The 25,391-nt window shown below is 36.9% G+C and overlaps 1 protein-coding gene and 1 long non-coding RNA gene across 4 annotated transcripts; one reads left to right on the top strand and one right to left on the bottom strand.

The window, feature by feature from the left end:
- Positions 1 to 548: 548 nt before the first annotated feature.
- On the bottom strand, positions 549 to 25,112 carry LOC139963714 (box C/D snoRNA protein 1-like). Of its 3 annotated transcripts, XM_071964795.1 has the most exons (10): positions 24,957 to 25,112; positions 23,361 to 23,435; positions 22,331 to 22,437; positions 19,493 to 19,581; positions 18,743 to 18,846; positions 15,705 to 15,767; positions 9,913 to 9,993; positions 4,239 to 4,325; positions 3,101 to 3,240; positions 549 to 1,968 (listed from the first exon to the last, which is right to left on the bottom strand). In XM_071964795.1, the coding sequence occupies exons 1-10, from the start codon at positions 24,983 to 24,985 to the stop codon at positions 1,787 to 1,789; spliced, it is 957 nt and encodes a 318-aa protein (XP_071820896.1). In that variant the 5' UTR covers positions 24,986 to 25,112; the 3' UTR covers positions 549 to 1,786. The 3 variants fall into 3 exon arrangements, with proteins under 3 accessions (XP_071820896.1, XP_071820897.1, XP_071820898.1); XM_071964796.1 differs by lacking the exon at positions 15,705 to 15,767; XM_071964797.1 differs by lacking the exons at positions 22,331 to 22,437; positions 23,361 to 23,435; positions 24,957 to 25,112 and adding an exon at positions 19,906 to 20,056.
- LOC139963715 (uncharacterized) lies at positions 20,201 to 22,246 on the top strand. Its single transcript, XR_011791743.1, has 3 exons — positions 20,201 to 21,243; positions 21,311 to 21,353; positions 21,418 to 22,246. It is a non-coding gene; the product is annotated as an uncharacterized lncRNA (long non-coding RNA).
- Positions 25,113 to 25,391: the final 279 nt, after the last annotated feature.

Here is a 25,391-nt window from a genome sequence, read left to right on the forward strand (position 1 = left end):
CCTACATCTCGTAGTAACTGCAGATTCGTTCGCCGTTAACATCGGGTAGAGTCTAGGCTTAGATCGCGATGTTCAGTTCTGATGTTTAGAGCTGTAGTATGACTAACTACTAGTTGCGCGAATGTTCAAACGCGAACTGCATGCTGGGTTGATCATCGTTAGTGTACAGATCAGTGGTTCCGGCATCCGGTGTACAGGCTTAGGCTAGTATAGGCCGTCTTCCCTCGTAGAGTGTTTCAGTTAGGCTAGGTCGTGAACATACGTTGTCCCTCGTTAGGTCTTCGGGCCAAAAAAATCCTTCTGTTCGTTATTGATCGTAACGAACGAAAGTTGTGAAAGTTCCGTTACCGTTTTGTTCCTGAAGAAAGCAACCGCTCCTCCACCATGTAATATTGTGACGAGCCCGCTCCTCCGATAGTAAAACTATATCGGGACTCGCGATAGAAAGGTACTGGGATATATTGATGCCGTATTTACGCTTCTTCAGGAGATGTCTCGAACGGAAGAAAACAATGACTTCACACAAAAAACAAGTTGACGAGATAGGATTTGATTATTGATTCGGTATAATTTCTTCTCTGTTGATTCTCTTAACAAATAAAACTAAATTACAATGATTTGACTTGACTTGACTCCGTCAATTAAACAATTAGGAGTGATGAAATGGTGACGAAGCAACGAACTGATCACGGAGCGCTGACGGAGTGATAAATTTGCTGATCAAGTGATAAATTTGCTGACGGAGTGCTCAAACTTTCGGCCTCCTTTTACTTTTAAACCTTACTTCCATAAAAATCTCACTGCGCACAATCAGTAGGCAGCCAATAACCTGACCATCCTGTATTAACTTAACGATATAAAAATAAGTGCACTGGCACTGATCTGCCCTGATTGGTTGGGAGTTTGGAAGTCCATCCCCTTTCTTCGAAACTTCCATACCACGTGAGAGAACCTTCTCGAATGTTCCACAGACATAATGGAATCTATTTTGGGAAAAGGCCCTGTACCAAGATTCAATAAGATAGTTAAAAACTTCTCGTGGGAAAACTGAATCCATGACCTAGATAAATACATAAGAGGCCTGTAAGGTGTCTCGATGGAGTGTTTCGGTAACATCAAAGGGATGGTATTACTATTTCATATTATAATTAAATTTTGATAAAATTAATTCACATAATGATTTATATTTGTCTTCATTTAAGTTTCGGTGATCTTCCCTTGGCATTGCCGGCACGACCCTTTCCTTAAAACGCAATAAATTCCCTCCCGAGAGTCAGTCATAAAAACACCAGCACAGTTATTATTATTATTACGACTTGTTCCCTATAGTTATTGCTATGACTAATAGTCTCAGACTCCAGCCAATCATCGACGACAGTCTGTGACTGTAGGAGATGGATGGCACATAGCTTACCAGTGCTGTACGTTTAACCTAGCACATTGTGAGGATGACTTATTGGTCACCCTTCTATATATGTAATTTATTACATCACGCATAGAAATCGGCCACGAACAAGGGCTAATTCAAACTCGTCGTGCAGTATGACCAATCACAGAAACTCTACCATAGATGCTACAACATCTCCACATGACTTTTTCATTTCGGAACAATCAAACACAATGTCCAATCTTCTGCCCTCACTGCTCCATTGTCACCTTTCTGCTCAATTCCCACTTAATAAATGTTCTTCTGATCTATTTATCCCTCATTTCTATATTTATCTGTTTTGTCCCTTGAGGGTGGTGGGGGGGGGCTTGTTGTCCTCATTCATTCTCCTTTGCATTTTCACTTTCTTTTCTCACTCTGCCCATCTGGTTTATCAGTTTCTTGTCCGACTCCCCCACCGTTAGCGCCGGTCTTTTGCATCTTGGGTTTCCTTCTGTTCTGTCGCCCTCTATTATACCTCCGATTTCTTTTCCGTTTGTTGGGATTCCTGTTATCCTCCGAATGCCGGGTGGAATCGGTCTCTGCAAAAAATGTACACAAAAAAGGCATCGATCCAGAACGACCTATGGCCATAACAATAACGCTTGCTAGCCGAAATAATACATGTTACTATAAAGAATAACAACCCATTGATACAAATCAATGGTATCGGGTTTTCATGGACAAAAACGACCCAAATTTCTCAACGTGTCAAATATCCCGTATATTACTCCGACCTCGTTCTATAAGAGATTTGTTTTTGCCCACAGCCTTGGTTGATGTGAGATATGCGTCTAAAATATCAATTTTTCTCTTTAAAAATCAGAATAACCCAGCATCCTACATTGTAAGAATTGGAGACAAGAAAATGTACTTTATTATGGTTGTAATCATTAATTAAACTTTTTTTTTGGCTTTTACTGCACACTTCATGAGCATTCTCTGTTAAATGTCAAACAGATACTCATACATCTCCAAGCACCAACGATTGTAATGCAAGATATCTCTTGACTTTACAATGAGAAGATCATTCACCACATTTGATTTTACAATTCGTTTTCATATCTAGACATACATACTGAAAGAAGGACAAACCAACATACTTCTTAGAAAAAAAAGAAAAAAAATCACATCAAAAATGTTGAATTTAAATGTCATTTTTTTCCCCCTCTGATATTTAGCAAGAACTTTGACGACATGCTGTTTTCTACATTTGGCATTTTGCACCGGGCTTTTAGGTCTGTAAAACACAGCATGCTAGGACATTTTTCTGTGAACATATTTCTTCCTGGGTCACACAGTTTATTACCTTGCTAGAAATATAAGAAATGGTGTTCCAGTTAAATAATATACTTAATCCAGAAAATTTATATAAATGATGGATAAAAATTTTGTGTGGCCGAATAACATACACCATTTTAAGGCCGGGTTTAATAATAGACTTCTACACTGGTTACAAACCCCACGCACAATAGTTTGTCAGACAAGCATAGAACTGCGAGACAAGGAAGGTTGGAGGTGGGTGTGGGGGGGGGGGGTAGAAACGATTCCGGCTTTGCCCTATTTTGTGACCTCTGTTCCACAAAGTCTATTGTTGCCCTGACAGTATGACTTTTGACCATAGAGGGACAATTCATCAATTGTGGTCAAAGGTTGAATACTTCATTCACTTACGTTTTACGACCGGTTCTGGCTCTACGATCTTGAACTCGTCCAGCTTGTCGTCAAGGGCGACCAGCAGTGTTGGGTATTCGACGACGGACTTGCCAACAAAATTGTCCTTCAGGGTTTTGGACTTATCCAGAAGATGGAAGCTGCACAGAAAAACAGAAAAGGAGAAGTGTACGGGTGGGAGAAGTGAGGGGGGGGGGTGGGAGGAAGGATTAATAACAACACCTTGTACTGAACATTCTCGTATGAGGTTAACTTTTCTTGACTCTATTCTCTGCAAATTTAAAGTGAATATCACTTTTCTGAAAAGTTTGAACTATTTTAGTATAAATAAAGTACATGAGTAAGGCTTACTTGAACAAACATCACATCAGGACTTGGAAGGTTGATGCACAACAATTTGAGGTCAGAGGTCAAGTGTAGGCTAATAGACCATCAATCTGTTCCATAGTGTTAGCACTGAAAAAATGCTTCTTTTGGTTTTGATATGTTGACCTCTACTGACCTCTACTAAAAAATAAATAGGGTTCATCTGCTCTATGCCGGGCATCAGCATACTAAGTTTCAAATTCATCCAATTTTCCATTTACCTGGAGATATCATAGTTATCAGTCTTTGACCTGTGATGACCTCAATTGACCTTGAATATATAGAGTTCATCTACTCAATGTGTGGTATCTACTGTGCACACTGTACCATACTTCATATGTAATTCACCTCAGACTCCCAATTCTTACAGTAAGATATCGTGTGTACCAGTATTTGATACCTAGACCCCTGCTAATGTCAAATGACCTTCCACCCTTCAATAAAAACAGTATGGTTCATCTATTCAATATGGGGAGGGGGGTGCATCCACATACTATATAAATATGATACTCATGAAAGATGACCTTCTTGAAAATATTTTGTTTACAAGCAAGGAATCACACATACATGCCAACCCACAAACATACACACACATGCAAATGGCATCGTTATTGCAAAGGTCTGTCATGTACAAATAAAAGATCAGCCCAAATTTACTTTCCCTGTTTCTTTGCTTTGCATGTTTCCTGCGGTTCGAAATCCATTATTCTTCGATGTCGGTAAAGTGACAAAGACCTTGAGAGAATATCGAATAAAGCAATTTATGACTTACCCTCTTTTCTCTTTGTCTTGATATGGTTTAGATTTAATGAGCACCTTGACATTCTCCAGACCTCCGGCTTGCGTATAAAGCTTCACTCTAAACAGATAAAAAGGAAGGCAAGAAAGGAAAAGCGAATGAACATGCTGCCTCTAAATGTCTAGCAATTTGCAAGTTTTCAAACATATTTTTTCTCAAGGTTTAAGCAATTTCAAGATGTTTCCAGACATTGAGGCAGTTAAATTGTACCAAGAAGGAAACATTCTCTGAAATTGATCATCAAGAAAATCTCTAAAAAAAACCTTGAAAATTTCTGATATTCTAGCAGATTTGGGGCTTTGTTCACTTTCCATTGGTTGGCTGCAGATACAGTAAAATTGCACTCACTAGGTGATTTGACCAATCAGTGTCCATGATTCTGGGTATCCTCTGTCATGTCCAAAACAGGCATGATTCGTGATTAACAACCGTTAATGAGCTTGGTTTTTCTGAAACAGTGATGGTTTTAATCCTGACTCCTTCTTATATTGCGATATTGCAAATTTTGTAACATTTATGTTCCTTTTAACATTTCAAAGGATTTAATTTCAAAGTGGAAGCTGGTAATTGTTGCTGAATAAACAGGTTTTTCAATGCAGTACATGCTCCTTTAAGGATCCTCATGATCTGACGCCATTTCGAAATATCTTTATCTATTATTTCTACCTCGTTATCCCAAACGCGACTATTTCTAAATTCCATTTGTCTACCAGCTCCCTGGGAGGATGCTGACAATGTCCAATTTTTAAACATTACTATCAATCGTTGCAGATAAAAACAAACCCACAGTATAAGAACATAACCTGACACTCATTCATAAAGTGAATAATATTCCACCTGTCAGTTAAAACAATTCCCATTTCAAGGATCTTGTCCCTAACTTGAGATATGATGGATTGAATGAACCAATTTTGTAATCTGGGTAATCCCTTGATTCCTCTCCAGGATGTGTTTCAAAGTGGGCGGCCTGTGATGACATCATCTCAAATGATCCTCAAAAGCTTGACTTTCAACTTTTATTTAATACTTTTATTTATCCTAAAAAACTGATAAAACTGGAAGCTATGCTTTAGCTGTCCATGTTCCCTGTATTTAAAATTCCATCAAAATGCATCTTTTTTTGGAAGAAATATTATTTATTCCTCTGGGCTATTGATGTAAGTTACATATTATAAACAACAACAAAAAACATTTATAGGTCATTCACTCCACTGTTGCCAGATCCATTTAACTAAATGTTACAAAACTTTGAAAAAAAATACATCTCCGCCGTACAAAATGCTCGGACCACGTGGTTCAGACCACAGGATGCAGAAACTTTCCAACAGTCTTTTTAAAAAAATACACAATCAATTCCACCTGCTGTACCAGAATATTATCCCTGGAATAAGGGGCCCTAGAGCAAGGGTTCCATAACCTTGTCACACCGACTTAGCAAAATACAAATCTCCTTCTCGTCTTTCTTTAGCAGTCACTTTTACTTGTTCAGCCCAATATACATTGAGAGTGGTCTGAAAAATTATTGCCCCAAGCAAGTTAACCTTTTCTCTAAATCAGGTGTATTTATACTCTATGAGAACTTAATTTCACCTTTGCTATAATTTCTCAAGATCATGAAGAAACAAGTCATTTGTTCAAGTTGAACGGAAAAAAATAGTCAAAAGTCTATCATCCTAGTTAATATCTTCCCTCCAAAAATGTAGAGAGAATGAGGGGAGGAGAGGGTGGGGAGAGGGGCAATGGCAGGTCACTTAAAATTCATGCAAGGTTGAAGAGCAAGAGACCATTCTTGTTTATGTAAGACCGAATTGCGTGAATTTGTGAGAACTTTTTCCTAGTGAATCCCCTGAATGTTTCCAGGTTTGCCTTGTATGTGTTAGTCACATTTTTATCAGTGGGATGACAATTACTTTAAATCAAACTTTGATGAGAATTGAAAACTTTGCTTTTATAAAAACAGGATGGCCAGCTTCCTTTAAGACAGCGCTTCTAATTTCTTCTCCGAGAATAAATAATCAAAACCTACAGTATAAAACATTTTGAAAGATTTGTCACAGCTGGGGTTCTACTCGTAATGCATTAGGATGGCAAGTAAAACATATTTTTGAGTACTTAGTCATATTGGAAACTTTATTCACAATACATAAAGTAATAAGTGTGTTCCTTATACATCATCTGCGGTACAAGCAGTCTTTTTCATTATAGACATTTAACCATTTTTGTTTCTATCTAAAGCCAACTTATGTACCCCTATCGACATAATGGACTATCCTGCAAAGCTTCAGGTACATTGACTATTGTATAGGGTGTTAACAATTTCTGTATCAAACATGACATATTTCAACATTTTAGAGACATGTTAACTACATAATATTATCAACATTTGCTATTATATAGTACCAAGTACAATTTTCATATTTCTTTGATAATTTTGATCCACCTGTGGAATGTTTTTCTAACACTGACAAAAACAGTGCAGATCCTGCGATTTTATAGCTCGACCGTTTTGAGAAATGACGGTCTGGCCGTCGCTGGTCGAGCGGTTTGTACCAAAGTAGTCTTCGGATCTGAGTACAGAGTTTCTGTGTGGTGCCCTGTGGGACGAATCTAACCGTAATAGTAATTATCGACTGTGAGATTCGCGTTAGTCATTGCTGACTTTGCAATCTGCGGTCCCCCTCACAATCTTGCAAGGTCGTTAAGAGTGACGCCACAGTTTTCCCTTTCGGGGAAACCCAAAAGCAATAAAAATTCCTCTTGAAAGTCTTGAAAATGTGCATCCACTGGATTTTGGATGTCAACAGTACAACAATTTCTAGGAAATGTCATTTCTAAGGCCAAAACCTAAATCTACCCATTGACAAGCAGATTAGTTGAGAGGCTCCAAGGATACTTTCGTACAGCATGTTCTCCTGATGATAGTAAAATGCGCAGTGGATATATATATCACAGTGATATATCAGTTTTGTACAGATACAGGCCCACTCTAAACCCAGAGACTTATCCAGCTACCTTGCTACTTACTGTAAGTACCATATTATTCACATATTTTGAAGAGGAAAATCAGTTGAATCGACGATAAGAAAGGAATGCTATACCGAAGACACAGAATCTTATCTATTCTTCTTGGATCGTAACCGCAATAACTAACTGTGACCAATTTCACAGAAATTTATCTTTATCTCTTACTGTAATACTATACAATTTCAGTATAGAGGGGCTTTAGTGGCGAACATCTGCAAAGTCTAAAATCTCTCATAACTAGTCCATGTACTGAAGTATAGGCTCACGATATGTTGCACGAATGCATCGAAGAAATAAAAAATAATGAGAGTGTCAGACAATTGCTGGATTCATTGATTATCAAAAAGTGTTGTTACTTCTGTAAAAAGCATAAAAATTGTTTACTTTTGTACATTAACACTGGAATGCAATGTATATTAACTAAGTTTTCTTTTTGTAAAGAAGAAAAAAGAACGAAAGAAAGAATTGAACTACACATTGTCAGTTTGCTCGGGCACTTCTACACTACTTAGGTTCCTTTAAAATTGACATACTGCTATGCCACTTGCATTCCCAATTCACAACCGTCATAAAATATTAAAATCTACCGTCAACGACAGAATAACACCCAGAGAGCCTCGAGGATAGTCATCAACTCATATTAAAAACTCATATTCATACTGCAAGATAAATTAACATATCTGTACTGTGTGAGACTGTATCATCTGACATAAAACTACTATCACATCCTAATTAAGCAACATTGCAACAATGTACAGTATTAATTTTTTTTCTAAATATCCCATATATCCGTTAAGGAGTTTTGAAACTGTTCATCTGTTTTTTGACGACCCTTCTATTGCATTATAACAGAAGATAATCCTGTTGGATCCTAACCCAAAAAACCATTACTAATGATTGGCAGTGCCTATTAGACACCTTAGGCAACATTTATAGTCTGCAACCATTCTACTAATGACAGAATTAACAAAATGTAAAATGTCATTTTTAGCCAAGAGTAACATTTAAGATAATGTGATGCACATGTCAGTGTCATCTTCAGTACACGTGAAAACTATATTTGCATCAGAGACAAAGGTCTCTGCTAAAATGTTGATATAACTCCATACTTAACATGCTGAAAGTCAATTCCCATAGCAATGCAACTCATTAGCTTAAAGTTTTTTTCTCGTTTCCAGAAAAAAAAGAAAGACAAATTTTGCCCTGGGGGGGGCGGGGGTGGGGAAGGAAGGAGGAAATGAAAATCAAAAATTTTAAATATTTACCTCCCAATTCCCTTTGGGCATGTGATTCCCACAAGTACTTGTCTAGTTGACAAAATATTTTACGCAGCATGGAAGCAGTAATTATACCTGTAGTTTAACATTCATTTGATGAAAACCCCTGGGGGCGGGGGAGGGGGATTACATTCAGTATAATATTAACAAGTCTTATCTTTTCTTATAGAAAAAAATCCACTGGAATTGTGAGTGAGTTAAAACATTATTACAAAAACGTTTGCAGCTGAATTGCTGTGATATCATCGTGAACATTTAATCTGCTGTTGCCAGGTGCATTACCAAATTATCCCTTAATATGAAAAGTTCTTCACGATACAAAACGAATTGAGGATGACGTATGGACTTAATTTTGATGATATTCAATTCTAACATTGCTAAAAGTAAAGTTGATTATTTGACTTTAATTTCCAAAAGACAATTGGAGGAGAGGGGGAAGGAAGGAAGAAATGAAACAGAAATTTTGAATATCTCCCACCTCAACTCATTAGCTTGAATGTTTAACTTTTATTTAAAGGGGGGAAGGGAAGGGGGGAAGGAAAAAATCAGAACTTTTGAATATATTCTCATAAGGGCTTTGGCATAAAATGGTTCAGAAAAATTTCCAGCATTTTTGAGTCATCAGAGTATTCCTTTAATTTGGTGTCACTCTTTCAATCAACTGAAAAATATTTGCACGTATGCAGATTTTACGGTATACGGTACAATGCCTAATTGACTCCTTTAAGTTCTATCACCATTTTTGTTTTCCTGATTTGATTGTAACCAATGAAAATGAAAGGAATTTTCCAACCTTTAATAAAAGGTCTTTTTTAATAAGAGTGGTAAGAAAATTTCATCGCATCAACTACTGGAAAAGGACAGGGGGAAAAATGAGGTTGTCTTTTAGGATTTTTGTAAAATTCTATTTCTTTACAGGCTAAGTGGATTTGTCAGGTTATATTGGCCGTCAAGGATGACGCCATGATTGAAATTAACTCATCGGGCCACGAGAGAAGGAAGTAGTGAAATATGCCTTTAATAGTTATCTTCCAAACAACAAGTAAAACAGAATGTATTCAGTACTCATAGTGGATGAAGGAAAGAAGGTAGAAATTCATTTGGCTTTGAAATTCCTGCGAAAAATGCTACAAAATGTCGATTCTGATGGAGAAGATCCAGTCCGGAGTGACCGTTGCTGTATTCGTTGAAATGGTGGAACTGGACGGGCGGGTGCGGTGATCTGTAACGGGTCATTGGGGGAGCACTGCAAGAATGTTAACCGTTGTCATAGGCAAGGTAGCCTGATTGAACATGTATGGGACACAGGGTAAGTGAGGGGAGTGAAGTAAAAAAGAGGAGCTTACTGTTGCCGTTTGATCGGGTCGCAGACTGACGGATCCAAATAAACTCCGAGAATATCTTGCAAGGTTTGATCTTCACTTATTCTGAGGAAATCAAAAGTAGAGAGAGAATACGCTTAAGACGGAAGTACGGTAAAAGAACCGGTTCAGTTAAAAGCAGTTCTACGTCAACACTTTCAAGGATCGAAAAATACGTTGAGGGTTTCTAAAGTAAACCAATACACGTACCATAATGCTGTCTAACTCCCCTCGAAGCAGTCTTTCGTAAGGTGGTTCGCAAAAAGATGAAACAATTATATGGCTTTCAAAGTGTTCTGCAATTCTTTGGCGTTAGAGAACCACCTCATATCTCAAAAGTGAAATCGTAAGGCAAACAAGAAACTTGTTTTGTAGCCTCATACTCCATCTTTCTGGATACATTCACCATCGGTTTGAAAATCATTTGCAATCAAATCTATGCTATGGATGTGAGGTCCCCAAAATTCCTGGCCTCCTCCTCCCCCCCCCCCCCCCCCCCGAAATGAGAAAACATATTTTGGAGTGCATATACTCCTTACTTTCCTAGGCTCACAACATGACATGTAGAACATACACATACACACAATATGATATACATACTCATGTATGTAAGACATGACCTGACCTATACACTATTGTACACCTCACTTTATACTCCTCCTGGATTATGATGGAACGGCTCGGAGCATACCCACGCAGGATAATCAGATAAATTGGACCGTGGGAAACTGACACTTTTGAACATGAGCTTGCAATGTATTCAGGCTTCAGTCGAATACGACTCTCCGACAGGGAAGAGTGGGAGAGGTTATCGGTTTCTTACCAGCGACCTACTTTTTGAAAATGAGAACAGATGCTTTGAGCACATAGTTCCACTTACAGAACATAATCCCTTTTGTATCTCTCTGTGTAAGAACTCGGAAGTTTCGTTAAAAGGAAAAGGAAAACGAAAATGCTCTTGACAACGGAACTGACCAGAATTAATAGAAGCTCATCTTTGGGTTTATTTTGGTCATCAGATAGGCAATAAAGTTTGAATTTATCCTCCAAATACGTCACAATGGTCTATCCTTAGGATGCAAACGACGATGTGCTAAATTGGTTAATTTGATTACACCGAGGAAAGACTATTTCGCTATTACCACTATTTGCATAGCTCATGGATTCAAAGTAAATCAATATAAAGTTTTTTTTTTTTTTGGAGGGGGAGGGAAGAGTGGGTGTGTGGGATTATGGTGGGGGAGGGGGAGATTCTAGGGGAGAAGATTCTGGGAGGGGGTGGAAGAGGGAAATGGGAGAGAATTAATGGAAATGAAAAGAAAAGCAATGCAAGATAAATGACACCCAATGTAAAGCAACTATGGCATGTAGAAAGGATATCACCAATCACTATGTTTAACTACACATGTCTAAGATGTGTGTACAGGCAATATAAGCCAACTAAAACCTGTTTTGCACAATGTATATGTTCTTTACTACGTATAGGTGCTCTGTATATTTGTATCCTGTACTGTATATGTATGTTCTATAAAAATGTATAGGTGCTCCATACATGTGTTCTCCTGTTGTACTATATATATATATATATATATATTTGTATGTTCTATACTAGTACGGATAGGTGCTCTATACATAGGTGCTCTGTATATTTGTTTCCTGTAAATATGTGCTGTAGTACATACATATACTGTATATGTATGTTCTATAAAAACATATAGGTGCTCCATACATGTGTTCTGTATATATATGTATCCTGTTGTACTACATATATATATATATATATATATATGTATGTTCTATACTAGTACGGATAGGTGCTCTATACATAGGTGCTCTGTATATATGTATCCTGTAAATAAGTACTGTAGTACATACATAGACTGTATATATGTATGTATTATACTATGTGTAGGTGCTCTATACATATGTTCTTTATATGTTTTCTGTACTATATATGTTCTGTATTACCTATATACCTATTTACCTATACCACTGAAAAGACAATTTTCAAAAAGAGCCACTGTATTACAAGGCTGTAGGGCTTTGATGAAACACAAACAGCCACACAGTTTCCTTCTAGGGTTACCATACGTCCAGATTAATTGGGACTTTCCAGGGTTTACAACGAAAATATGTTTATTAAGCTGGCAAATTAAATTTTTCAAGGTCTTTGTTATGTTCAAATATATCGCTATATTTACCATTAGCAAACTCCCCCCCCCCCCCCACAAAAAACGAAAAAAAAAAAACACTTAAGCAACAGAAGTTGGGTCAGTTAAATATAATAACTAATGAACAGTAACCAGCTTTGGCTAATCCATAGCAACAAATTTCTGGTAAAAAATTACAATTTAATTTGGAAAATTTTATGCTGTTCTAAATGGGTGAAAAAGCCCCTCTAAATATGCCTCCATAATATGCAGCCCTTTAAAAAAAAAAAAAATACAAATACAAATTTTTCTTCAAAAGGGTCTCCCCCTCCCAATACCTCCCTCCCCCAGTGTCTGCAATGTCTCACTTTTCAACCCAAAGATATAGGGTAGCCCTCAGTCACTAAATCAAGTGATTAGATTCAGAGAGTCGTTACTGTTAAAACATAACACTAATTATGAGTTTTGCTTTATATATTTTGTACGAAACCAAATTCAAAAAACGGTCCAACACAAACCAGTATTTAGAAAGGCTGTTAACCTAAATAGACAAGAGTGTATTTAGAGTCCTCAGTATTTTCTTTGAACTTTGGTCTTTAATATGAAATAACCAACAAGCTTTTTTGACACTAGATCGAGACAAAGAAATGGAGACACGTCGATTAACCCAGTTTTGGTATTAAGCTTGTTCAAACACTTTTAATTAATTTCGATTATACTGTATTTTCCAAAAATATCTGGAACTTGGTTTATTATGGGAAATAAGACACAAATTTATTTCAATTTTAAAAAGCAAAGATTACAGGAGAGTTAAATTTTGTGATGATTAATATAACTCATCACTCAAAAGCTAGTGTCCTCAAGAGAATTGAATCTTTGAGTTCATCTTTTAGGAAAGGCCTTTAGGGTTTTTATTCTCAATTGCCAGAAGAAAAAAATCAGTGGTTTTCTGAAATTTTCATTTCTTTGAGACCTTAAAAGTAACATACAATACTGTGTGACTCAATGCAGATCAAAATTTCCTGTTTTAATGAAACAAGAAAAGCACACTGATGATTGAAAAATGGAGTCAAGGAGCGTAAAAAGTTTTGCCTGTTATTTTGTTCCTATTTCAATGCATAAGCATGATTTCAAACATATTGCATTCCACAGTTTATGTGTATGACTCATCCACTGCATATGCATTATGACAAACATCTTGCACTCCACATTTTGTGTGTATGACTCATCCACTGCATATCCATGATTTCAAACATCTTTCATTGCCCTTTTTTTGCATATTACTCTGCCACTGAATTGCTCAAAGTTTCATGTTAGTCCAATTGTATCAAAATTTACCTTTCCCCCCATCTTTTATGGCTATTGCTCTGTTGGAGCACATTCCTTTTTTTCTGAGGGGGGGGGGAGGTAATCTTCAGTGGTTTTTACATCTTGTAACAATCCTCCATCACCTTCTCAACAGAGCGATAATGCTGCAGAATCTCAATACTTCCTCCAGTACTACTGCTGTGCTTGTACTTCCATGCTCAGTTCATGTGCATAACTGTGTGTGAATACTGTATCCAGATTGCCATGCCTTCAAGAAAGCCTCTCGTTTCTGCAACCATTTCCGTCTATTTCTGCAAACATTTTTCATTTTTGCTGCTCCTTTTTTCATTAGAATATCTCAATACACATCAGTTTCCTATAAATCCATCAATCAATTAATCAACAACCAGAGATAGCTACATTCTGTTCTACAGTGACATGCTATTTGGCAAACTACATGAACCTGTGAAAAAGTTCTACTGGGACATTACAATGACTGTTACAGTACTGATAATTTTCCTCTGATTAATACAAAATTCAAACAATTGCTTTAGATTTCTGAACTGTTTTAGGAAACAAGCCCTCTGAAGTGAAATTAAGAAAGAAAAAATACCCCCGTTGCTTTGATTCATTCGATCTCTAATGATCGATGTCATGTAGCAGAGTCACGAGAAATGTGAGGGGGAGGGAGATTGGAGAGAATGATTGGGGAGGGAATGAGTGGGCAGGGAGGGGAATTGGAGAAGGGCTTCCCCTTCTTCAATCTCTATCCACCTTTTTGAAAATAAGTTCAGAGTTCAAAGTCCTGCCCTATCACACAAAGTGTATATCTTCATCTGCAGTGACAGGGAGACTGCCATACAGTTTAGAGTAATATAATTTTCACAGATATTTTTACCTTTACCGGGGTCATCGTCCGTACTACATATTGGTCTGCTCGAGTACCCAATACGCTGAGGGGGACCATCAAAGTGTTAGGTAAGGCACGCAGAGGGGAAGAATCGTGATTGATTATATTTAAATGTAAAGAATCTGCAATATCAAGACTTTGTCACTTTGACTGATGGAGGCCTTTTGCAAGGTTCAAGCAGGAAGTAGGCATGAATTAATGAATTTAATGATCTCTCATACAGGAAATAATGAGACATTGTTTAGTACATTGATTTTGTTTAACAATTGTCTACTAAAGAGTAACATTTTTTCCCCTTTTTTTCAAGGAGCACTAAATGAGTCCCTGCCTCCCTGTTAACTTGTGCACGTGTCAGAACGAACAAACTCAATAAGTACCGACATGTAACGATGTGATAGTGTCCCTCAAATTTTGACTTGCCCAAGTCCTTTAATATGTAATCTAGTACAGTTGACATATTGAATACAGAGTTCAATGTTTTACAGAACAATGTCCCTCCATTTGAGTAAACAATTATGCCTCGGTGACATACGATGAACACCCACCTGTTAAGTAAATGGATATCATATCTGAAATTCTTCTGGACAATTAGTCTGAGACTTCAACAATGTCATTTCTTTACAGTAATCAGCCATTCAATTACCGCTTCATGTGACAGACCCGATATGTTTTACTTGTGCGAGGGAGTTCCAGAAACACATAAATCGTAAGCCTGAGTTACTCAGAGGATCTGTCTTCTCTCAGCTAGAGGTCAATTAAAGCAGGCCATGTGTGCTGTGTCAGTTTCCTTGACAACGATGAAAGAAATATGTTTTTCTCATCAACACACCGTGAGGAACCGCTCTCTAGTTTTTATCACCTCAAAGAGTTATCGAGTGGAACATCGTTATTTATGAGACGTAGCCCCGTAAAGAAAATGTTATCTTCTTACTTTCATGTTTACCCTTTGAGTAAATTTTAACTAAAAGCATATAGCAAAAGTCCAGAGTATAATTCAATAAACATGATGTCTTGGGTAAATATCCCCTTGTACACTAGAACTTGTAACGCAAGGCTTCTCTAAACATGACTTTACACAACGAACACACACAAGCAACATGTAGTATGGACGGACGGACGGACGGACGGACGGACGGACGGAACAGACACTTAAATAGGTGAAACCACCACTTTCAATTACATTTGCGGTCTGGAAAAGGAAGGAAGTTTGTCTGGTCGAAAAAACTAGGCGCTTGAGAAAACACTGTTTAGTCTGTTAGCTTTTAAAGACTTGCATTATCTACCCAAAATCACATACTGTTACCATGGTGATACTGGTGAGTATTAATAATATTTTCTAAACTATGATACTTTTTATCTATGCCTGGTACTGTATGTTTTATTAAAATTTGTGTTGACAAGAGACTTACTGATGTTCCATGAAAGTGACACCACTGTGCACAAACTGTAACTCGATGGTCCACATTATAACTCTGTGGGTAAAAAAACAGACAAGACAATAGGCAATGTATTCAGAGAAACCTTCAAAGTGACAAAAAAAAGTGATTATGTGTGAAATTCTAACATAATCTCCACAAATTAGTTTGGCTCATTTGGTATCCTATCAGTATCCTTATGTTACACCCACTGTTACTTTGTATACCTAATTCTAGTCAAGAAGGCTAAACCCTAGAATAGTTTATTTCATTAGTATTTGAATCACGTAGGCGGTCGCTATGGTGACCAGCATTCTATAGTCTTTTGTACATTTCACGATATGTCATAGCGACTAACAGTCACTGGAATGATTGAAAGGGCAATATTCTGCTTGTTCTTGTTCTACCCCCACTCCCCCCAACCCCAACCCCCCTCAACCCCCACTACATATCCTATGTCCTCTCCCCAATTCATTCCACCAAGTCACAAATTGAATAGGATGGCCACTGAACCAAAAAAAAAAAATTGTTATCTTTGCTGCCATATAAAATTTCGTTTTGATATTTGCGCTCATCAAATGTGGTATTTGTTAGTCCCCTTTCTGAGCAGCTAAGTTCTCTCTCATGATGGTAATAGCCATTGCATTCTTCGACGAATGTTTCCTTGTTCTGTACTCCTTTGTATGGTTTTAAATGTTTATTGCACATGAGGGCTCACCGTCCTGTCAAAATAGTTTTTACTCAGTGAAAATTTAGAACAACATTTTTGAAAGCATCTGAAAGGCGACATAGTGACATACGTAACTAACGTAAGTACGTCACCGAAATTCGCATTCTCTAGTCGACCAAGTCCTCCCACGAAAGCAGAAGTGTCAGAGACAAATGCCAACCAAAGGGATGAAAAAAACGGATGAATCGATATTTGCAGGCATCCCTCAAATTGCCTGCAAACACCGCTGCTCTACTAATGCGATAAATGATGGCACGAGATCAGAGAAACAAGGTGAGAAGATAACGTGACAGATTTGCCGTCGTTTATCAAATTAACGGATTGAGTGCTTGATCACTGGAGGATGCCGAGGTTTACATCTCACCTTGAACCCCTTTGGATTCCACCGATAAAACTTAATTCGGCTCGCACGAAGACTGGAAAAATACGGCGAGTTTTTTAACAAACAACGGAGTAGGGGAAAGAAAGAAAACAAGTTAAATATTCCAAACTCTGATGAAAGGAAATTTCACTTTAAAAACTTTATTTCCAGTCATGCGTAACATTCTTTTTCTTGAAACGGAGCTGTTCTTGGCATCGCTTGAAAACTGTGCCTAAAATTTATCGAGTGAGTTTATGAGATATTGGTGAATTGTTTTGAGCTTTTTACATGAAGGCTTACAGAAGAATAAGACTCTCCATGAATAAAATAAGAGGTATGATTGCAGTAAATATGTCAACAAATTACTTTAAACTAAACCCCCCCCCCCCCCCCACAAAAAGCCAAGAGAAGGTTGCATGATTGTCATAATCTCAAGAATGTCACATACTGATCCATTGCAATTCTGATTGCTTAACACTGCTTTGTACAATTTATATTGTATTTTGTGTAGCCAAGAGGGATTTCTTGATGATAAAACTGTTACTGTGTTGATTCACCTTCAAGTAGCCTTGCAAAGTCACAGTCACACATGACATTAACTTGTTTAAGAAAGGACTGCTTATGCAACTTACATTCATCAATTTCTAATGGTGATCATTCAGGCTGAAATTTTACATTCTTTCCAATGAAATTGCTGTAGGCAAGATCTTAAAGGAGTGACTTCAGGCACAAACTTAATTTTGAAATGGGGTAGACTGTTAGGAAACACTTCGCTCATTCCAGGTTTAATTCTGTACCACTTTTAATTTTTGAGAAATGACACTTTGCTAAGGCAAATCAATTAAGTGACTAGACTTTTCTATTTTATTATAATTATTTTTTTATTATTGTCATATTTAATGAGGGTAGTCCTGCTCAGTGCAGAAGCACTGCTTTCCAGAGGAGCCCTCTATTCTTACACACAGACCAGGTCAGTTCCACGCATGCCAAAAAAAAGCTCAATCGGAAAACATAAAGACTTCCTTGACCTCGAATGACAAGTTAACCATGCACTATAAACTTGTCAAGGACAAATAGTGTTGACTTTCATTCAAGGGAGCTCCTTTTGTTATGAATATGAAAGAACATTTTTTCGGATGATTTATTAGAATTTTAAGACATTGGAATAACATTAACATTTAGGTCTGCACCGAGGGGCCGACTTCACCATATACTTAGCCTTAAAGGAGCTTTCTGCAGCATTTTCACACTTTTAAAGGTGAATATATATTTAAAAGTGGGACATCTATAGAAACTTTACTACCAATGAAAAGTTTTTCTTTGTTCTTGAAATATGACATATCAAGATAAAAATTCTGGCTAAAGGCATCAATTTAGTATTTCTCTTGAAGGATAAGGGTACATTTTGATGGTCTTAAATATTGCCACAGTGACGCAACAAATTTTCTCGATGACTCATTTGCAAAGCAGGCCTCTAAGCTGAAATTTGATGGGGATACCATTAATTTTTGTTACGCTGACCAAGCCAAGTTCCAGTCACCCATAATTTGTGTCCCCTTTATGCTAAGTGTCCATGATCATTTCACTACCCACAAAGTATTGAGTCCTGAACCCCTTATAGTGCAAAAAATGGAAACTTTAATTGGATGATGCCATATATATCAATAGGCAAATCTTTCAGGTTTGCCTTTTCTCAGGTTTTGCCTATTTCCATCATTGTTGATGCTACTGTACTGGTGGTTAAGTAGCAGGCAATATTATCAAGTACATTAACTTTCTTCTAAGGGATCAGAATGTTACAACATTATTGAGGCAGAAATTCAACCCAACCAGAAACAACCGAAGCTAAAATTACTTTTGCATGAACAATTCTCGAGGCTTCCGATGCCGTTCGAAATAGGCTTTCCTTAAAACTTTCAAATGATGCAATCAGTGTTTTACCTTTGGTTGACTTTTGTTCTATTTCTCTTTGAGTTTGTAAATCCGGGAGGTAAAAATTCGTAGTCTAGGCCTCCTCTCGTTGCCATGACTTGTACGTGTCTTCTCTGAGGAGGAGGAAAATTAAAAGAAAAATGGGATAGAAATATCAAGAATGGCTTTACAAACAAAAACAATACCCAAAAAAATAATAAAACAAAAAAGAAGTCAAAAGGCATATCATACCTGTTTGGAATCCATTGCTATTGTTACATAGCAACAGACAGGAATCGTTTGTTTTATGGATTGTTTCATCAGACAGCTTTTAATGGTATGTTGTATTTTCAGTATTAGATTAAATAAATGCACTGTGCTCTCAGTAATCCCTGAGTATTGAGACAAGCCTCCGTATTTAACTTTATTAAGAATGTCCAAAAACTTGTTGACTGGCAGAGTACCAGTATGAATACAAAAAGAACAAGGCTCTAAGTACCAGTGGCCTACTGAATTTTGCACTAATGTCTATACTAGGATCCAAAATGCCTCGAGTACTCTTGAGAGTAACATAACATAACAAAACAATTAATATTTATATAGCGCTATTCCATCTAGATCATAGCGCTTGTGACACAGACACAAATTAGCATGGAAATAGGTGAGTCTTAAGATTACTACAGAGTACAAATCCATGAGGCTGAGTCAGAGAGTACAGGTCACTATGCTAGAAATACGAGTACCATTATGTACTCACAAAAGAGCCTGCATTGTACTCACAATCCCCATAGACCTTTGGAAAGCATCCTGATTTCTGGCCCGCTGCGCTGCTTGACTTTTTCGGTCCACTTCCTCTAAAAATCTATAATCTGTGGGTTGGCCAAAATGGAGATTTATGAGAGTTGGTAAATCACACGGCACACTGTTAATCCATAGACAGATCCTACTGTAAATTCATTACACATCGTAGTAATTAATCCAAACTCAAACCGGTTGTAACCAGGTATATTTTTTATTCTTCATCAGACACTACGGACATCACTTAGTGTATAACTTGTAAGATTAAGTTGTTGGATTTTATTACAATGCTCGCCTGAAAAGTTTATGTATGCTATATCAAACACTTTCTAAAACACACCATGTCAAATATACAGTATACTTAAGTGTATACTTTTGCGATCAAATTGCTGTACTTTTCTCAAAATTCTTCAAAATGTACAGTATCCTTGCCAAACAGGTCAGCATCATCCATGTGCATGAGTGTGTACACAGATATCAACATGGTGGTGTGTATGAGTTGTACAGTGTTGGAGCATTTCAGATGTCAGGAATGAATACCAACGTCCTAAATATAACATAATCTGATAATTATATTGTTCTAGAGAGTAAAGCAGTCTAAGCCATTGCACCTGCTATGTTATGTAATAGGCAATTACTTTAAAAATGCCATCTATTGAAGTGTTCTAGAGAGTAAAGCAGTCTAAGCCATTGCACCTGCTATGTTATGTAATAGGCAATTACTTTCAAGTGCCATCTATTGTTTGCTCAACTATTCTGTTTTTTGTTATGCAAAATTAGCATGTATTGTATTGAGTTACAGAATATGTGCTTTAGAGACAGTGGTCAGTTGTAAACTGTTCTTCAAAGAGAAAGGTTGAGTGAGAAATAAGTTGTAAACTGTTCTTCAGAGAGAAAGGTTGAGTGAGAAATAAGTTGTAAACTGTTCTTCAGAGAGAAAGGTTGAGTGAGAAATAAGTAAAAGACAGAACACAACGAGTTGTAAACTGTTCTTCAGAGAGAAAGGTTGAGTGAGAAATAAGTTGTAAACTGTTCTTCAGAGAGAAAGGTTGAGTGAGAAATAAGTTGTAAACTGTTCTTCAGAGAGAAAGGTTGAGTGAGAAATAAGTAAAAGACAGAACACAACGAGTTGTAAACTGTTCTTCAGAGAGAAAGGTTGAGTGAGAAATAAGTTGTAAACTGTTCTTCAGAGAGAAAGGTTAAGTGAGGAATAAGTAAAAGACAGAACACAACGAGTTGTAAACTGTTCTTCAGAGAGAAAGGTTGAGTGAGAAATAAGTTGTAAACTGTTCTTCAGAGAGAAAGGTTGAGTGAGAAATAAGTAAAAGACAGAACACAACGAGTTGTAAACTGTTCTTCAGAGAGAAAGGTTGAGTGAGAAATAAGTTGTAAACTGTTCTTCAGAGAGAAAGGTTGAGTGAGAAATAAATAAAAGACAGAACACAACGAGTTGTAAACTGTTCTTCAGAGAGAAAGGTTGAGTGAGAAATAAGTTGTAAACTGTTCTTCAGAGAGAAAGGTTGAGTGAGAAATAAGTAAAAGACAGAACACAACGAGTTGTAAACTGTTCTTCAGAGAGAAAGGTTGAGTGAGAAATAAGTTGTAAACTGTTCTTCAGAGAGAAAGGTTGAGTGAGAAATAAGTAAAAGACAGAACACAACGAGTTGTAAACTGTTCTTCAGAGAGAAAGGTTGAGTGAGAAATAAGTTGTAAACTGTTCTTCAGAGAGAAAGGTTGAGTGAGGAATAAGTAAAAGACAGAACACAACGAGTTGTATTAAACTGTTCTTCAGAGAGAAAGGTTGAGTGAGAAATAAGTTGTAAACTGTTCTTCAGAGAGAAAGGTTGAGTGAGAAATAAGTAAAAGACAGAACACAACGAGTTGTAAACTGTTCTTCAGAGAGAAAGGTTGAGTGAGAAATAAGTTGTAAACTGTTCTTCAGAGAGAAAGGTTAAGTGAGGAATAAGTAAAAGACAGAACACAACGAGTTGTAAACTGTTCTTCAGAGAGAAAGGTTGAGTGAGAAATAAGTTGTAAACTGTTCTTCAGAGAGAAAGGTTGAGTGAGAAATAAGTATAAGACAGAACACAACTTGTAAAAGACTGAGAAAAAGAGAAAGAGAAAAAGAGAGAGATAGAGAGATGAGCAACGAAAAATAAAAAGAGAACAAGCAAATTTACTTTTGAGTTTAATTTCACTATGTCTGGTGAACATATTAAAGAAAAAGAGAATCAGACTCATTCCTATGAATAAGATACTCTGATATTCCATGTGATCAAATTAATATACCAATGAACATTATTTTCTATAACCTACTGTACCTGACTTCTGTAGTTTAATAGATATAGTACAGAGAATCCAAGCAATGGATGCCTTGTTAATGCCATTACAGTATGTTAATATTTCAGGTCAGTTATACGTAAATATACTGATAAACATACAGAAGTAAGATGGGATGGGATTAAATTATAAGCCAATTTTTGGCTTTGGTAGTTGTGAAGGAAAACAATGCAATAGTTATCCTATTATTGGAGCCTTTTGAGGCTTATTCCAGCACCTGTTGGTATAGTGTTCTTGTCCGTATCCAGTCCAAATAAACTTTTTTAACTACAGTACAGAAGTAAAATGAATCTGTTACATCAACTTCATGCTTGTATCGTCAGTTAAAAATTCAATTTCTTTTTATCAACCTGTAAATGAGCTATGCATTTGACTGGACATTAGCGATTTGGATAAAATTGTCGAAGCTGAAACCTTGCCCCACACCTCTTCCTCCGGCCCCTCCCCCCCCCTCAAAGGAGCTTTTATTATGTAACATACCACTGAGCAAGTTGGTTTCATTAAACTGTTGTATGGGAACAAAAGCTGTTTTGTCCCTCACACCACTGCAGCCCGACTTCTCTTTATGTTGGTTCACACACAGCAGACTGAAAAGAAGAATTAGGAAGGGAAGTATAGGTTAATGGAACGAATATGCAATCTTAATACCAAAGATAATTCCATACTTATAAATATTTTAGTATTGGAAGATTTGAGCATAGACTATATTCCTTTTTTGAGGTTACTTCAATATTAAATGTAAACAGAAGTTCTTGTAGCCACCAAGGTACAATTTATAAACACAATTAGAGTCACTGTAATTTATCTTCGAATATCAGCAGGCATCAGGCTTCATAGCCGTGGCTCAATTTATGATGATTTAATTTTCTGTTTGATGTACTTTTATGAGACAGACATTCCCTCAACATCTTTCAAGTGACTACAATTTAGCATAACAAATATTAAAATGTGCAACAAGAATTTATCTGTAATTTATGCAGTCTGAAATGATGACAGATTTCATATTTCATTTTACCAAAGGTTCAAACTATTGACGGATAACAACATAATTCACTCCAGAGTTTCAAAAATGGCGTGAAACTGCGAATAATGTCCCGCAAATAAAAAATGAGCCACGCTAACCAGAGGGATTTGTTGGCTATATTTCTGGTACTTCTACATGGTACAAATTATGGTTCATCCATAAACCTTTCAAAGTTCACCTTTTTACAGTACAGTAACCGTTTTTCTAAAAGACACCTAGATAATCGTACATAACTAACGCTTTCATTGCACAGGTTAAGGAATGTGTGCCCTTAACATAAAGCAGGGGTTCCCTAACTGGGGTGCATGAACCCCCAGGGGGTGCGTGAGTCCATCCACAGGGGGTTTGTGGGGGGATAAAGTTAGGGAAACTCTGACATAAATGTAGATAGATAAAGAGATGACAAGGAAAGTTCTGTTAATTAGGTATCGATGACATTCTCTTATGTACGGCATACAATGAGGTATCTGCTCTTATTGGACTCACCTGCATGAGTTAATGTGACAAGCTGGACAGGTGTAGAGGGCATCATTCTTAGCACAAGTTGAGCACTTTCCTTTTCTAAATAATAGTTGAAAGAAGAAACAACTTTCACAATAAATCATAATCAAACAAAAGACCAGTTGTATCAATATTTTAAATATTTATCTACTGAAATGTTTTAACATAATGAAACTTTTTTCAGACTGCTCGATTGTTGCAAAATTTTAACGTTACTTAAGTGGTGTTCATTTCACCCTCAAAAATGTGGAATATAATCCTTCACGAAAGACATACAATTGGAAAATTTTACTTGGCTTTAGTTTCTTCTACCTCTGTCAAATCAACTTTGACTGAAAAAAGGTGGCACGGTCATTTTTATATTAGGTATTAGAATTGGACACTGTTACTAACATTAAATAGAACAGGTCTTTAATGGCAAACATTATTTTAATTTTTATTTTATCCCTCTTATTTCTTCATTTAACTGTAATGAAATCAGCAAAGCAATAACATTACAACTTACAAATGTGGATACTAATTAAGTTAAATCCAGTTTAATGATAGGCTTCTGAAATCTTATTCTGGTCAAGTAAATAAGAAATATACACTATGCTTAATATGATCCTAGGAAAGGCCTACAGGGTAGTAAACAGACACTCTACACCTATTTATAAACACAAGCACATAGGTACAACTATCGATGCAGGCCACTTGAGAGATATATGTTCCATGGTACATGCAAACATTCCCACACACAGTTTAGAATATTATTTATCTTACTTTCTTGATAGACCTTGCTACTACCACAATGGTGGGTCGTTTTTATTTTTGCTGTCCGCATCCAAGGGTCTGCTTCACGTAATGACCCTGCCTTTACTTTAGGATTTCAGGGAAAGTGAATCCATGACCACTTCTCCACTTGGTTCAACAATATAAAGATGTTTAAGAAGTATCTCCTCTTCTAAAGATTATATATCTATTGGACATACATGTTTTGTTTCTTTTATTTTATAGTAGCCACTGATATATGGGAAGTTCCTGACCCCTATTATTTCTCTTCATTTATAAATATATATTTTGTGCCAGATATACCCATTTTGTATACTTAGGAAGATCTGTAAATACTCAAGAGGCTATTCTGAATTATAATGTGGTGAGTTATACTAGTTCATATATACTATAATAATATTCTTATAATACTAGTTCATTGCCTTAGGCATATAAGTATAACTGTCTCCGAAGTGAATTCTACAATTTTTACTACCAAGTATAAATATCATGGCAACAGTACCATATACCATTAATACTTGGTCTAGTATTTGTTAGTTGAACTTTCTAACTATATAGGCCTTGTTGCGCTGTAACTTTAGTAGCCAAAGGCAATTGCCAACACATAGGGTTTAGGCCTAAATCTTATATTCATCAGACTAGCATAGTGTAATTGACGCCTATGCTTGAGTGTAACTTAACGTTAGGTACAGTAGTACTAGTACTAGCAGGCGGCCATGCCGACACAATTCCTTAAAAACTTCACTTTAGTAGCCGAGACTAGATGTTTCTTGTGACTTCCACGGATATTAATAAACACATTAAAATCACCTGCTATCCATCTTCGCACTGTCGAGCATTTTCTCTTTTGCTTTTCTTCGACCCAATTGAACTGCAGTGTTGCGATGATAGTAGAACTTGTGTACAGTACACACCTCGGTTACTAGTTCTAATTGCACATGGTTTGATGTAAACAACAGCGGATATGTATCTTTCCGTTGACCAGATTGTACTTCTCATGATCTTCTATATTGTGCAATTTTTTTCTGCCATGTGTTGAAGATTTTTGGTCGCAGTAAGCTCCCTGTCACTGCAGTATGCCCCACAAGTCAGCTAACATTTTGATCGGCGCGGGAGGGGTGGGAGTGAGGAGACGATTATTGCTTAGGTTTTGTCTTCTGTGGGGCCTTTGTGGGGTTTTGAAATGAAGTGGCTATGGCCCTGTGGTCGTTGCGGCCGACTTTCATGTGGGGGAGGACGTTCTGT

The sequence above is a fragment of the Apostichopus japonicus genome, chromosome 22 (assembly GCF_037975245.1).
Source record: "Apostichopus japonicus isolate 1M-3 chromosome 22, ASM3797524v1, whole genome shotgun sequence".
NCBI classification, from domain to species: domain Eukaryota; kingdom Metazoa; phylum Echinodermata; class Holothuroidea; order Aspidochirotida; family Stichopodidae; genus Apostichopus; species Apostichopus japonicus.